Raw genomic sequence first — 16,839 nt, forward strand, 5'->3', positions numbered from 1 at the left:
AGAACTTGACAGCATGTTACTTAACTTGCCTAAATCACACAGAGATGCAAATAATTGTCACAAAACACATTTATGAAGAGAAGATTAATAAATTGGTGGTTAAAACTGAGTATGCACTTTAAATTACTATCTTTCTTGCAAGTTTCAAACATAAAACTGCATAACTGAGTTCAACACTACACTGCTCCCTTCAATAATGCTTAACAAGTGCTTCATTAAAAAAAATCTCCCTGGAGTGGGTGATAATAAGAATCAGTATCACATAAAGACTTATTTCATCAACCATGACTTAATTAGATTAACATATTAAAGTATAGTAATAAACCAGTTACCTCCATATACGTACATTTAATTTGAATTACCTACCCTGTACAGAAATGATGCACTTCACGACCTAAGTTATGGTTTAAACTGGTTTTAACTTTGCCTTAAGTAAACAGCTGGTAGGTATTAACACAAGAAGCACCCATTCTCCCTGGTTGGTAACTATGCACAAATTACCTGTAGTAGGGCTACTTCACTTCTCCACTAGCTACCAAGGCAGTATTTCTCACTCAAGCCATTAGACACATTTGTTAATAGCCTTATGTGTTAGAATTTACCATGAAACTAAAAAAAAATCAAGTTAAAAAAACCAACACATTTGTTTTAGGTATGAAAATTGTGCCTGCAGTTCCGAGTGCTTGGGCCACGAAGAACTGCAAGTGCAGGCCCTGTTTATGTCTGCATGGCTTGACAAAACTACTAGTCTTTTGGAAGGTAAAGCATTGCACTGGTGACAACAAGGACGTATAGTGCTAAATTAGAGTCTTGTAACGTCTTGGATTGGAAAGGATCTCCAGAGGTCATCTAGTCCAATCGCCTCTGCAGTAAGCAGGGACATTCTCAACCAGATCAGGTTGCCCAGAGCTCTGTTGAGCCTCACCTTGAGTATCTCCAGGGATGGGGCATCAAGCACTTCCCTTGGCCACCCATTCTAGTGTTCCACCACACTAAAGGTAAAGAACTTGCTCCTAACACTCAATCTAAATCTGCTCTTCTCTAGTTTGAAAACATTGTCCCTCATCCTATCCCTGAAGGACTTTTTAAACAGTCTTGCTCCATCCCTCTTGTAGACCCCCTTCAGATACTGTAAGGCTGCTCTTTGGTCTCCCTGGAGCTCTCTCTTCTCCAGGATGAGTAACTCCAGCTCCCTCAGCCTACCTCTGTAGGAGAGCTGCTTCAACCCCCTAGACCATTTTTGTGACTCTCCCCCAGACCTGTTCCTGCAGGTCTACGTCCTTCCTGTGTGAAGGCTCCAGACCTTTTAATTCTTCCTCTTTCTAAAACAACTGGGCTGACAGAAGCAGAGTTCAATTACAGTTCTGAAGCCTATCAATTTTTCAAAATCCAAAGACAGGGAAGAGCACAGGGTGGGGCAAAGGAGGAGAAGCAAAGTTTTTATAATCCCATTTGTTTCCTCACATCTGACATCCCTGATCTTATTTACTCCTCTAGAAAACATCCTGTGCAAAACAACATCCCAGTGCGTTTCATTTCTGTTGGCCCAAATACATTATCCTCCCAAATAGCACAAAATAACAGTAATGTCAGTGTGCAGATACATCAAGCAGTTTCTGCTTGCATGAGCACAGGAGCATTAGCTGAAGAGGCAGAAGTAACAGACACAAAAACCTAAAGGAAAGCAGACATGCCAGTAGTGGGCACTGTGATTTCATCCCTGATCAACTGATCAATTTGCTTGGTGGGCACAACATGTGTTGTCTTTCATATCTGTTAGACAGCAAGACCAGCTTTAAGACACACTGCAATATACAAAATTACACATCCAATTACCATAAATGTCCACTTGAGTGATGTTTTGTTATTTATAAATTGCACTATGATTACTCTTTATTTAGGCATCGGTAACTAAAGTTTAACCATCCAGCAATCTTGACTGGCAGTCCCACACTTCATTCTTTGTTTCTAATACATCTGAGGAACTAATTAAAGATAATTCAACCTCAGTGAGGCAGAGAGAACAGATCACTGTTAATTCAAATGGAAGCTGATCCATGAAAGTCAAGACTTCCAGTCCGAAGCATTTTAGTCAAATCAGCAGATTGCTGCACTAACAGAAGAGTAGCTGATACTGAATCAGCCACCTAATGTAAACGGTGTACCCAAGTCCAATCATGCACAAATCCTATTACATTTCCAAGTATTAGAATCTAGATTTGAAAATACATGAAATCTGTGCATAGAATCATAGAATCAACCAGGTTGGAAGAGACCTCCAAGATCATCCAGTCCAACCTAGCACCCAGCCCTGTCCAGTCAACCAGACCATGGCACTAAGTGCCTCATCCAGGCTTTTCTTGAACACCTCCAGGGATGGTGCCTCCACCACCTCCCTGGGCAGCCCATTCCAATGTCAATCACTCTCTCTGTGAAGAACTTCCTCCTAACATCCAGCCTAGACCTACCCTGGCACAACTTGAGACTGTGTCCCCTTGTTCTACTGCTGGTTGCCTGGGAGAAGAGGCCACCCCCCACCTGGCTACAATGCCCCTTCAGGTAGTTGTAGACAGTAATAAGATCACCCCTGAGCCTCCTCTTCTCCAGGCTAAACAGGCCCAGCTCCCTCAGCCTCTCCTCATAGGATTTGTGCTCCAGGCCCCTCACCAGCTTTGTTGCCCTTCTCTGAACATGTTCCAGCACCTCAACATCTCTCTTGAATTGAGGGGCCCAGAACTGGACAAGTACTCAAGGTGTGGCCTGACCAGTGCTGAGTACAGGGGAAGAATAACCTCCCTTGTCCTGCTGGCCACACTGTTCCTGATGCAGGCCAGGATGCCATTGGCTCTCTTGGCCACCTGGGCACACTGCTGGCTCATCTTCAGCTTACTATCTATCAGTACCCCCAGGTCCCTTTCCTCCTGGCTGCTTTCCAGCCACTCAGTCCCCAGCCTATAGCGCTGCTTGGGGTTGTTGTGGCCAAAGTGCAGAACCCTGCACTTGGCCTTGTTCAATCTCATCCCACTGGCCTCTGCCCACCTATCCAGCCTGTCCAGGTCCCTCTGCAGGGCTCTCCTACCTTCCAACAGATCAACACCTGCTCCCAGCTTGGTGTCATCTGCAAACATACTGATGCTGGACTCAATCCCCTCGTCCAGGTAATCAATAATGATATTGAACGGGACTGGGCCTAGCACTGATCCTTGGGGAACACCACTTGTGACTGGCTGCCAACTGGATGTGGCACCATTCACCACCACTCTCTGGGCTCTGCCATCCAGCCAGATCTTGATCCAGCACAGAGTGAATCTGTCCAAACCATGAGCTGCCAGCTTGGCTAGGAGCTTCTTGTGGCAGACAGTGTCAAAGGCTTTGCTGAAGTCCAAGTAGACTACATCCACAGCCTTCCCCACATTCACCAGGCAGGTAACTTGATCATAAAAGGAGATCAGGTTGGTGAGGCATCATTCAAGGACAACACCTTAAAATCTGGTTTTGTATGCTACAGTAGAAAAAACACTTCCTTACTTCATGGTTTAATCATTTGTTTAAATACACTAAAAAGTGACACTGGCTAAAATATCAAAAGTCTGTATGGGTTGGCAGATTCAAAAGCACACAATCAAAAGCACACCCTTATTAACTGAAAACACATTTTTGATTCACACTCTTGGTTTTATTCAAGTATTTATGCAGCTATGGCAGTACCCAAGATGGACTGTCTTCAGCACACAATTATTCTTCTCCTCAAAACCATGATACAGATGGATTCTGAATTCAAAGACATCAAAACAACTCTCTCACTTTCAGCCTTCTCAAAAGCAGTGCTGGCTCAAGCAGACCCTCCTCCCCCTCCCAAGCACTTAGTTTTACTTTATTCTGGCATAGAAGTTGGCTTGGCTCTGCAGTGTAACCAGGTACAGGCAGAGAGAGTTAGAATTAACCAGCTGGATGTCGCAGTCTATGGCTTAAGCAGCACTGCTCTTCTGTCTTTGCAATGCAGGCCATCCCATTTCAAAACTAATGTAACAAATGCATTTCTCAACACAGCCATAAGATTATGAGAGCTAATTTTTTTAATGACACAACTAAATAAAAGCAGTCCTCTCACCTGCAAACCGTACTGGACAAATAATTCCCCTTTCAGCATAAAGCTACCTTCCATGGTGCGTTGCTTTTTCAGAATAGCCAAAATGACCAGAGGCATCCAGATGCATCCAGAACTCTACCAGTTGCATCAGAAAAATATTTTTGACTAGCATTCCTAAAGAGATTTACCCAAGTTTCTTAGGGAAATCCCCCTGTGAATCAGTAATGACACAGGCCAAAAGCACATTTGGTGCGAGCTATGCACAAGCACTATGCAAAGCAACAGTGCACCAGCGTGCCTAATTTCCAACATTAACCCAGCCACTCACTTTAAGTGAAACACCTGCATTTGGAACAGCCATATGGAGTCTTCTGCCTGGCAAGCAACAGGTGCCTAACAGCTTTAGTATGTTATCTAGAATCATAGAACCACAGAGTATCAGTCAGGGTTGGAAGGGACCACAAGGATCATCCAGTTCCACCCCCCTGCCATGGACAGGGACACCCTCCCCTAAATCAGGCTGGCTAGAGCCTCATCCAGCCTGGCCTTAAACACCTCCAGGGATGGGGCCTCAACCACCTCCCTGGGCAACCCATTCCAGCCTCTCACCACTCTCATGCTGAAGAACTTCCTGCCCGTCCAGGTGCCTCTGGCTGGCAGCCCTGCCCTCCAGCCTGTCTGCTGCACCACACAGCTTGGTGTGGGCGGCAAACTTGCTGAAGCTGCACTCGGTGCCTCTGACCCCATCACCGACAAAGATGCTGAACAAGACTGGTGCCAGGACTGATCCCTGAGGGGCTCCGCTTGTCACTGGCCTCCACTTGGACATAGAGCCACTGACAGACACTCTTTGGGTGTGGCCATGAAGTCAGTTCTTTATCCATCTCGTGGTCCACCCATCAAACCCATGTGTCACCAGCTTGGAGACCAGGATGTGGTGCAGGACAGTGTCAAAGGCCTTGCTCAGGTCCAGGTAAATGACATCAGTCGCTTGCCCCTCAGCTATTAATGTTGTGACCTGTTCATAGAAGGCCACCAGGTTTGACCACCAAGCAGGATTTGCCCTTGGGGAAGCCATGCTGATTGTACCCAATCACCTCTTCACTATTTTTCTGCCTCAGTAGTGCCTCCAGGAGAGTCTGTTCCATGATCTTACCGGGCACAGAGGTGACTGACTGGCCTGGAGTTCCCTGGCTCCTCCTTCCTACCCTTTTTGCAAATGGGAGTTCTGTTTCCCCTTTTCCAGTCAGTCAGCGGGGCCTTTGCCAGCCTGCCATGACTTTTGGAAAGTATTATGGATTTGAAGTATTATGCAAATCCCCATTTATGTTTTTTAAATGAATCAGATATACAGCAACAAAGACTGCTACAACTTCTATTACGATTATTCCTCACCTTCTGAAATGCTGCAAATATCTGCAAGCAGAAATCTTGATCATCATTTGATGCTGCAGTGAAAAACTGGGTTTCAGATCTACAGATTCCAAAGAGCATCAGAAGTCCTGTGCTTCACACCTGTGGCTTCCCTATTCATTTAGTCAGCAGCTCTATACTTTTGGCAGAAGGATGAATTCACAGCTTTCCTTTTGGACTGAGTCAGATGACCAGATGTCATTTAAAACAATGTTTAAGAAGTTTCTTCCACACCCTGCCTTATTGCATTTCTCAGTCTATGTCCCAAGTGAGGATGGCACTCGGATGTGTTGAATAGTTTGAACACCTCACCAACAGTCTCAAACAAGCATTTCTAGCATTTGTACATGCAGCCAACTTACCACTGCTGCCACAGTCTGCACAAGACAACAGCTCTTCGGGCTTTTTCTCACGATTTGATTCTTTTGTTCCCAAACAAAAGCTACATATCGGGATGGGATCAGCTCGTGGCTAGATTTAAAAATAGAGAGACAGAGTTAGCTAGCAAAAAAAACCATAATCCCACAAATCCAAACCCAAATCTTCAGTCTTTACCTTTATCTGACATACCTCCAGTTTACCAATTTCAGAATAGCAAAGTTTAGTATCTTATGTCATAAATGTTAAGTTGGCCCATAATAAGCAAATTTTCGTACTAATCCCAGCAAACCAACACAAGACCAGAGTTAACAAAAATGAGGCAAAACTAGAACCAGGACACTATTCTAAAACACATCACTTCAACTCCAGAACACAGAATTTATTTAAGGAAAAGACCTTAAAAGCCATCACCCTTACCTAACTTGGTATACCAAGGCTGCTGCCAAACCACGATCCTCAGCAGCACACAATTACTTGTTCTTCAGATAGAGGTCAAATATTAAGATGTAAATTGGCCTGCAAATTAACATAGTTCCTTTCTGGAAGCAAACCAGGGAGCTTTACAAAACCTCTCAAATTTAGGACATTTTATTACATTTCCAACCACTAGAACACATAGCTCACTATAAAACTACCATTTTAGGATAAAAGCACTGTATTTCCAGTACCATTAATTTTTAGACTCCACTGTTTTTGATTTACACATAAACACTTAGATGACCATTAAGGAGCTTACTGATTTTCTGTGCCCAGAATGAGGGATGCTGATTTGCAAGTAGCTCCAGTGATCAGTTGTCAGCTAAGAAATCCACAAGAAACAAAACCTGAACAAACCATCCCAAACAGAAGGCAACTGAGGATGCTGTTTTTCTGCGTAGTATAGTTGTGTACAGAAACGTGTACTTAGAGATAAAAGCAACATAGCTAGCTGTAAACTGATGTAGTAGTTGGCTCTGAATGTAAAGCCACAATGCTTAGGTGCACTCCTGCAAGGAGTCACCAGGACTGTGTGTGACTAATATTGCCATTAGCTGTAATACAGAAGCAGAATCAAGCCAAAAATCTTTCCGAGTCTGGAAGCAATGAAATAAAGTTTCCAAAGAAAAACTTCAGATTTGATACAGAATTACTTCCTGATCTTCCTAATCTGTGATTTAACAATCTGAAATTAAAAAGCCCCAAACAGTTCCTGCAGTAAATTTTAGAGCCTGAAAGAAACTTCTTGCCTGCATCATACAAAATAACAATGGCTACAAGCAAGTACCTGTAAACAAACCCATAACAAATAAAATGATGTACAACTACTTCTTCAAGTGGGATACTCAAATAATAGAGCACCTGCCCAGACTAGTTTCTAGCTGCTCATATCACAACTCCTTCAAAATTACAGTAGTTTATTTCACAAATTCATCATTTCCAGGCTTAGCTAAGCAGTGCTAAACCATGATCCTAAGTTTGAAATATCAAAGGAATAATCTGTGGTTTTCACCTTCAACGTCCACATTTCCACTCTATGCTGCAATACTTCAAAGGTTAAAATAGTATCTTGGCTTGACCTATGAATCTGTATTCCATTACAGCTGTAGAAAATGGGGAATGCTTGTTTAAGAGTACTCTCACAAAGGCAGCAGCCCTGCACAGATATGCTCTCACACTTCAACACAACCTAATACACCAATACTCAAAATAGTTTTGTATTATTGAGCTTTAGGAACATCTTAAATCAAGCAGCAGATTCCAAAGAACACTGATATTATGGAGACAAAATACTATCCAGCCAAGAGAAGCATGCACTTCTTTACCCTAGCCCACAACCACTTTCCATCTGAACATACTCGGAGACACAGTGTTTCCTCTAGAAGCTTAGTCCTCTAAATGCCTTCTCATCATTCAACTCTTCACAATCAGTGTATGCATACTTGTACACACCAAACAATACACATATTCAATATTCAAACCCTGTTTCTAAGAATGGAGGCATTTGCTGTCTGCCATACATTACAAAAGGGAACTGTATTATCACCTTCTTATAACCAATAGGAACAAACATTGTCTCAAGTCCTTAGCCTTCCTAAAGCCTCCCTAATGGAGAGCTGAAACACTAAATTGCTACCTGGACTAAAAGTGCTACCTGTTGAAGTTATAAAACTGGCAGATTTCTAATTTAGTCATGCTTAAAACAAACAAACAAACAAACAAACTCAATACATAAATATAAACATTAGTCACAATTCTTGCCACTAAGATATCATAATTTGTATAGAAATAGTATTAACCAAAAACACATAAACCACAGCAGTAATCATCAGGGGAAATGTGGCCCAGAGCTGTTTGAATGCTACTGTCCATCTTGTGGACATTTTTTAAGGGCTACATAAAGTTTAAGACAGATAATTTAAAAAGAAAGATAATTCTTGTAGTGGGATCCAGATTAAAAACCCAATCTCTTCAAGCACATCATTCTCCCTCTTCAATATAATAGTGCTCCAGCCACTCCAGACAGGCTCGCTCCGGTAAATAATGCACAAAACATCACATATCATCCAAATCTAGGGCCACAACTCACTTATCTTTCCAGTAGTTTTGTTCTGTAGGAAAAGGGTTCACTATCTCCCACACACCTCCTTTGCTACTGTGGTTGCTGGGAGTTTTTGGTTGTTCTTGGTTGGTTTTACTGGGTTTTTTGGTGATGGTAGTTGGTTTTTTGGTTTTAACTGAAGGTAAAATAAAGGACAAAGGTTGGTAGCAGTTGAGGGCTACATAGACTGATGTTCTCACACCAAACCTAGTAACTGAGAGCTTGCAAATCCTACCACTTCACATTCAAATTTTCTACAAACTTACAGGTGCCAGTACATATGTGCTCGCAGCCAGCAGGTGGAGGAAGGTGATCCTCCCCCTCTACTCTGCTCTGCTGAGACCCCACCTGGAGTACTGCAGCCAGGTCTGGAGCCCCTATTTACAAGAGGGATGTGGACATGCTGGAGCATATGCAGTCAAGGGCCACCACAATGATCAGGAGGGCTGCAGCACTTCCCCTTTGAGGACATACTGAAAGAGTTGGGGCTGTGCAGTCTGGAGAAGAGGAGGCTCCCAGGTGACCTTATTGTGGCCTTTCAGTATTTGAAGGGAGCTACAAAAGAGCTGGTGAGGAACTTTTTAGCACATCAGGAAGTGACAGGACTGGGGGAATGGAGCAAAGCCGGAGATGGGGACAGTCAGACTGGATGTGAGGAGGAAGTTCTTCAGCATGAGAGTGGTGAGACCCTGGAATGGGTTGCCCAGGAAGGTGGTTGAAGCCCCATCCCTGGAAATGTTTAAGGCCAGTCTGGATGAGGCTCTGGCCAGCCTGATCTAGGGTAGTGTGTCCCTGTCCACGGCAGAGAGGTCGGAACTAGATGAGCCTTGTGGTCCCTTCCAACCCTGACTGATTCCATGTTTCCATATATTCTGAAGTTATCTGCATTACTAACTGTATTTGTGGGTCTGATCTCTGAGCCACTCAACGTTAAGAATACACACAATCTTGCAAGCACAACAAAGAACATGTACTTTCATGCTGCTTCAGCTTGCACAATCACAGCAGAACTATATCCAAACTAGTAGTATTATTTCTGAGTCACAACTCTCTCAACTAGAACAAACTAAGTTTTGGGTTGGGTTTTTTGGTTCTTTGGGTTTTTTAATGGGTCAGAATACAATCCAAGCTGAAATTCATCTCCTACCCGTATCTCTTTTTTTAATCACTAGTTTCTCTTCTGAAATATAGCAATTGAGTCTCATTTATCTTTTGAAAAATAATGATTAGTTGCCAGGAAGGTTAATTCCACTTAATCCCTCACAGAAACTACTCCAGACTGCAACATTTTATACCAGATGAGTCAACAATATTTAAAACTGAGGCTGAATAAGACGAAAAAGGCAAAGTAACTTCATCACAGATTTAAGAACAATATTAATAACTGTACTAAAAACAAAAACAAAGAAGCCCAAAAGCAACCAAGCAAACAAAAAAAAACCCTACCAACAATTTTAAGAGTATGGTATACGTTCTGCCATTGAAGATGGTTCTGAATTACGCTAATCCAGCACCACACCATTATTTAACAGAACTAATAAACTTTTCATTCCTTTAATTTGGGGAACAAAGTAAACCACAGCTTTCAAAAAGGTTGTACTTTTCTAGGTCACTGGAAACTGTACTCCAAAAGTTAAGTCTGCCCTGTCCAAATAACAATTTTCACTTCAACTTCAATCACATTTCAAATAACTGCATTTTCAATTGCAGTAGGGACAAACATGCAGAAAATTCACGCCCTATGCCAACATGCAGTTGTCTTCAGATACTGAAGTGTCACAAAAAGCAGGCAGGCAGTGATTTGGACGAGTGAATCAGGTGCACCCGCCAGAAGTATGCAGATGATACTAAACTGGGTGTTGTTCTTGATCTGCTTAAGGGTAGGAAGTCTCTGCAAAGGTACCTAGACAGGCTGGATTCATGTACTGAGGTCAGTTTTAAAAGGTTTAACAAACCCAAGTGTCAGGTGCTGCACTCGGGTCACACCAATCCCATGCAACACTACAGGCTTGGGGCAAAATAACTACAAAGTTCCCTGGTGGAAAAAGACCTGGGATGGTAGTAAACATCCAGCTAAACATGAGCCAGCAATGTGCTCAGTTGGCCAAGGCCAACAGAATCCTGGCTTGTTATCAGAAGCAGTGGGATCAGCAGGAGTAACGAAGTGCCCCTGTACTCAGCACTGGTGAGGCCACACCTTGAATACTATGTTCAGTTTTGGGCCCCTCCCTACAAAGAGGACATTGAGGTGCTAGAAAGGATGCAGAGAAGGGCAACAAAGCTGGTGTAAAAGTCTAGAGAGCAGGTCTTGCGAGGAGCAGGTGACAGAACAGGGATTGTTTGGTCCGGAGGAGGCTGAGGGGAGACCTCACTGCTCTATACAACCACGTGAAATGATGTTGCAGTGAGGTGGAGAAACAGCCCCAGGGGAAGCTTAGATTGGAAACCTTTTTTAACATTAAGAGTGTCCAGGCACTGGAATAGGTTGCCCAGGGAGATGGTGAAGTCACCATCCCTGGAGATGTTCAAGAAACCTGTGGACATGGTTTAACGGCCATGGCGGTCTCAAGTTCACAGTTAGACTTGATGATCTTCACCATAATTCAAAGCTGATATTTCTTAGGATAAGGAAATATTGTGTTGTGAAATACAATACCCAAATTACTCAAGCACATGAAGTTCTTGTAAGATTACTTTGTCAATTATCAGACTTTGGTAGGAGGTAACTCTTCAAGCCTGTCACACATATAGCAAATGTTAAACCAGGCATTCTTTTTAATATTCAACTGGAAGTCTCAAATGTCAGAATGCTGTCATAAAAGCTGTATGAACCAGGAAAGCCACACAGGTACTGGCTTACTAAAATGAGTATCACAGGCCATTTGGCAGGTTCCAGTCTGTGTCTCTGCCTTAAGCATTATATGAACCCTTGCCCTCATCTCATAAATGAGCAGCTTCCTAAAAAGCATACTAAAAAGAAAGACGTCTGCAGCCCTGTTACTCCTGACAAAAACGTGCCCCTATCACATGAATCACCTTGGTTTTTGTTGTTCTCCATAAAAAGACATCACAAAAGAGACTATCAGAAAAAGTATCACCATCAAGTGTTTGCCCTTAAGTATCTACAGAGAAAAAAGAGACCATCAGATGGTCACGTTTGGAAGAAACTCCTTTATTGATAGGGCAATGCAAATCCATTAATAGCCCCACATCAAGTGTGCCTACGTATCCTCAGGGTGCTGACAGCAGGAAGACTTCTGAGCTGCTACCCCACCATCAAAAGCAGGAACGCATGAACAGCAGGATAATCGTGGGAATCCAGGGGTGGTGGAGGAGGCAAGGGATGCAAAGTTGGTGCAGCAGGTGAAGGGGAAAAGAGAAGCATCACAGCTCATCCCTTTGATTGTGTTTGATACAGGGTAGAAAAAGGAAAGAAAAGCAACCACCCACGTAAAGGAAAGAAAATGCAGGGGTGATGTTATTCACCATGAAGAATTTAGAACATCACCCATGTTCTGACAACTGGCAGAGCAGAACAGGGGAATAAAGACCAGAGATTAGTGTTTCCAGATTTGGTTTACTGAAGTAATTAGAAAAAAAGCAAAACCAAAAACATAGGCTACCCAAAGAATACTGTGAGGTTTTCACACCTAAGAAGGATGGTAGCCTGCTGTCCAGACTGGCAAAGACCCACTAATAGCACCTAAGATGTCAGTGAAGCACTGGATGCTACAACAACCTTCCTCCCCCACATTCTGGGCTTTGTTTTAGAATAAGCACATTCCCAAAATACAGTTTAGTAATATTTACAGAGTTATGCCCATTTTAGAGAATAATAATTTGTGGTTACCCTAAGATTCTCTTCACTAAAAAAATACACACATGTGTGTACACTGAATTTTGATTACAGCTTCATCATTTCAGTCACTTCAAGAAACAAGAAGAATCCTGCTTACTGTGTTTCTGCTATAGGGAAAGACTAAAAATAACAAAAAATACTGGATTTGTTGATTTCAGGAAGTGTCTTGTCTTTTTTTTCCAAAAAGGAAAGAAGGATGAGTTTCAGCTAGTTAGCACAGTTTACAATTCTGAAACATTAAGGGCATTTTTTGCTTTCTCACAGTCTTCATATGCACGGCACACTGAGATTGGTCCACACAGAAATCACAGCAATTCAAAAACAGAAAGGTATCATTAGCATTTGAACCAGTGCAGTTTCCATACTTAAGCAAAGACTTAGAAGTCATTTATGCAACCAGTACATTATTTTCTTTCTTTTAATGAATTCACAGTGGTCTACTCTGAGACGCTAACAAGATTTGCCACTGCATAAAATGCATCCTTGGCAAAATCATTTTTGTACTTCTGCTGCCTTATGCCAGAATCTATCTCAAAACTCTGTCCCACAATATTTTTTTCCATTCTGTAGTTTCTGTGCTTGTGGAATTTACATGCTCATCTGACGAGATCTCCCATTAAATTCTTGATGCATTTAGCACGTTCTAACATTTCATCTCATCCCTCAGAAAGCCACTTTAAGTCCTGAAAAAGTCTTGGTTTTGAATATGTAAGGTATCCACAATTATAAACCCCACTGAAACAAGGAGATTATTATTATTTGCATTGCTATGGCACTCTAAGGCTTTAAACAGATTGTCTGAAAACCACTAGGCATTATCTGTGTACAAACAATTACTGTTTTAAGTACTAGTCTCATTAAATGTTATATACATGTTAAAAGAACTCACACACTCCCAAGATACTTAAGTTTGAACAATAAACCCAAAACCTCAACTGTTCACATTTACAACTGTCTCACCATGCTTTTCAGAAGCACCTCAACATCATCTGACAACTTGATGGAAGGTAGACATCCTTATGCAGAACACACAAGTATTAAATCTCTATGAATGGAAACAGCATGCAGCACGTTTAAGGGCAGAAAGTCAAATGAAGGCTGCCAAAATCTTTACTAGGGATCCGCTGTTCTGGTCCCAGTCTTATGATTTTTGTATGGGCTGGAAAAGATCTCCAAGATCACTGAGTCCAACCATTAACCCAACCCCACCACAGTCATTCATGCTGAGCTGACATCTGGACATGTCCCTGCCTATCACAGGGGCTTGGAACTGAATGAGCTTTAAAGGTCCCTTCCAACCCAGACCATTGCAGCAATCTGTTCAGTCCATTCTTGGTGTGCTGCAGTCCTGTGACAGCAGTCAGGCTTCCACATGCAGCCCTTCCTGCTTGACATCTTCCCCTCTCACCAAAACCAGCATGAAATTAGAGAGGTGTTTGGTTTGGGGTTCTGGGGAGAGCGCAGTGGTGAAATATTTGATACTGCTGATATTGAAACCCAGTGCAGAGCAGTTGGCTAAGGAAAGGACATTGAAATTTGTCACTTAGAATCACCACTTCACTCCAATTTTTTAGCTATTTACAACCATAGAACATTAGCCAAAGTATGTGGGCATCTTCCAAGTGATACCTGTGGGTGTTATACAGCTCAAGTTCCTCTTTTGAAGAAGTACTAAGTTTTCACTCTTCACACTTCTCTCAAAACCTACTCATTTAAAATCTGTCTAGATATGTTAAAAGCATCAAGTGTTTCTGTTACTTGTCAAATCCTACCTCTGTCACAAAACTGATGTGCTTAAGAAAATGACCTACCCTCCTCATGACCTCATCTTCTACTCTGTTGCATATGACGATGTAGTTAAGACAGCACATCCACACAACTAGTACACAACCCTCACAACAACCTCAGCCTCAAGCACTCTTCCAGGTGTTCAATCTCAGGTAAACTTACAGCAATATCCATTTTCCTACAGCCTTGCTCATCGCTTGCTTCACATTTTCACTTTTTAAATATATAACTCAGTTTCTTCAGATGTTTAGCAGACCCCAAACATTTTGGCACGGAATCCCCTGGCTTCTGTCACAAGTATGTACAGGTATTTGCACAGGATTGCATTTCCGAACTCTGAACTCTGTCTGTCACCACAACACAACCAGAACAAAGCGAGTGACAGCTGTAACCACAAACGGATAGCAGCAGTGCAAGTCGCAGCCCATGATACCGCGGGCACGTCAATTCTTGCTTTATTTTGGGGAAATGCATTGCTTTAAGCAGATGAAATGAACTCCACTTTCAACAGCACACATCTCACTGCTGTAACACTAGGTTTACTCAGACGTTTGTACGTATGCGTTCTTCTTTTCATAGTTTATTACCAAAGTCATCCTACAGAAGTGTGTATAATAAATTTGCAGTGTGGCACAAGATAATTATTAACTGTCTTCCTGCTAATTGCTCAGGGAAAATGTTTAATTGCATATTAAATTATGGCATGCATGTTTTATTTGGTTTATTCTTTGGGGCAAGATGACTGTCAGCATCTATTATTCTATATTACGCACAGGACTAGGGCTTTATAAGACTAGACTGGTGTTTGAAGTGCTGTTGTGGAGTACCCCAAATTCCTTCTTTTCCTCCCAACTCTAGGAGTTTTGAATAGGGTAAGGAGGAGGCAAAAAACCTGTTTTTCTCCCTCCCTGTGGGCTTGAAGAGGGGAACATTAAAGGCACCTTTTCCACACGTGTACTGACTCGTGTGGAAGCCCGCACCAGGAACTGGCTGGTGCTCCACACTTACAACTAAGGCTTTATGCTTACAGCCCAAAAAAGAATGCCATCCATTCAGTGAAAACAAAACAAATTACGTACAGTACTTTTTCAGGGCAAAGTCAATCTAAATGAGTAACTACATTTAGGATGAGCTCTCTGAATTTTTGAAAAGAAGATTTTTAAAAGGAAGCATTTGTGAAATATCAATTAAAATATACAAATTAAATCTTTCAAAGACTGTAGAAAAGGTTTTGCAAGGTACTCTTTGTCTGACACACAGACAACTTCAACTTCCACTGTGAGGGTAACAAAATGCTGCAACAGGCTGTCCAAGGAGTATCCTTCTCTGGTGACATTCACAATCTGCCTGCATGTGTTCCTCTGTGACTTATTCTAGGTGATCCTGCTTGGGCAGAGGGGTTGGGCTAGGTCTCCAGAGGTCTCTACCAACACCTAACATTCTGCAGTTCTCTGTGTGTGATTAAATACAACGCTATAAAGAATTCTATATAATCCAATTCATGGCAGAGGCTCTTTCTTCTTTGGTGCTTAAATGACACCTTAAAATGCCTTAGAAACCAACAAAATGTCTTGCTAAGCAAGTCAACATATGAAAGATTATAGCCATCCACTCCACAGAATTTTTGAAATGCAATTTAACTGTACCAGCCAGATTCCTTCAAAGAAAACCAAACAAAACTTTTTGTTTTTAAATACATGTCACCTCAAATACACACAATAGCCAAACCAACCCTCCAAACCACAAAAAAACCCCCAACCCCAAACCAAAACCCCGCAGTATAAATCATATGGGAAGTCCACTCCAGATGCAGAATTCTGGTTAAGAGCCACTGGCAGAGCTGTCCTACCCATGTCAATGCAGTTCAGTTGTTCACTTAACTTCCTCCATTTTTCTTCGAGTATACCACTCAGACCACTGACTTTTAAGCAAGCTATAAATTCTGCTATTCTGGAAATGAGACATACTTGCAGCCCAAGCCAGTTTCCTTTAAAGTTTATTTGAATCCAAATGTGCGGTTCGCATTAAGTGACCAATAAAAAAACACACATCTCATGTTCCAAATATAATCAACCAATTTATACAACGCCTGACTCAAAGCACTTTACAGTTACTTGGTCTGATCAGAGCACCTTCTACCACTGCCAAGTAAAAAAAAAGTATGATCTAGTTATTCCACACACACATCAAAATAGCTTCATGATAGGCTAATTAATCACAAACATAACTTTTCAGACATTACATAATTTCACACAGACTTGCTTGCAGCTCTTGCCAAAGAAAACAAGAAGTTGCATGAAATACAAATCTACACTTGAAGAGAAATGACAGTAAGAAAACACAAGAGGAAGAGGAGGGAAAGGAAGAGGGAAAACATCAGTATTACACAAAACTTCTCACATAATTTTATTGCCCGATACATAGCAAAGCTTAAAAGCTGAAATACATGAGCCAGACTAGCTCAACAACTGAAAACAACTTTGCATGCCATTTTTTTAAATGACAGACTATTCCTCGAAGTTATGTTTGATAGAAATTCAGAAATGCAAATCCGAATCGCATAACTTATCCTATGACACTTATCTGAGATCAGCAGTCTTCTAGTAACAGTGAGTTTATTTCTAGTCATACTTATATTTCAGCAAAACAGTTTCAGATTTACATTTCCAACTTGCCAATAAATGAATCTAATTTATTCAAAGTTCCTGAAGATCAAAGAAATCCAGATAA

At 41.8% G+C, this 16,839-nt stretch overlaps 1 protein-coding gene across 9 annotated transcripts in view; it reads right to left on the minus strand.

Annotated features, from left to right (window-relative positions):
• Positions 1–16,839, minus strand: part of KAT6B (lysine acetyltransferase 6B) — a 151,169-nt gene that overhangs the window by 93,556 nt on the left and 40,774 nt on the right. For all 9 annotated transcript variants that reach the window (XR_010302633.1, XR_010302634.1, XM_064145535.1 and 6 more), the window contains one exon: positions 5,866–5,974. Coding sequence is in view for 7 of the 9 variants with exons in the window: in XM_064145535.1 (XP_064001605.1) it covers positions 5,866–5,974 (109 nt within the window). In the remaining 2 variants the exon portion in view is untranslated. The remainder of the gene's footprint in view (positions 1–5,865; positions 5,975–16,839) is intronic.

Source organism: Pogoniulus pusillus, chromosome 6 (genome assembly GCF_015220805.1).
Source record: "Pogoniulus pusillus isolate bPogPus1 chromosome 6, bPogPus1.pri, whole genome shotgun sequence".
Lineage (NCBI taxonomy): Eukaryota > Metazoa > Chordata > Aves > Piciformes > Lybiidae > Pogoniulus > Pogoniulus pusillus.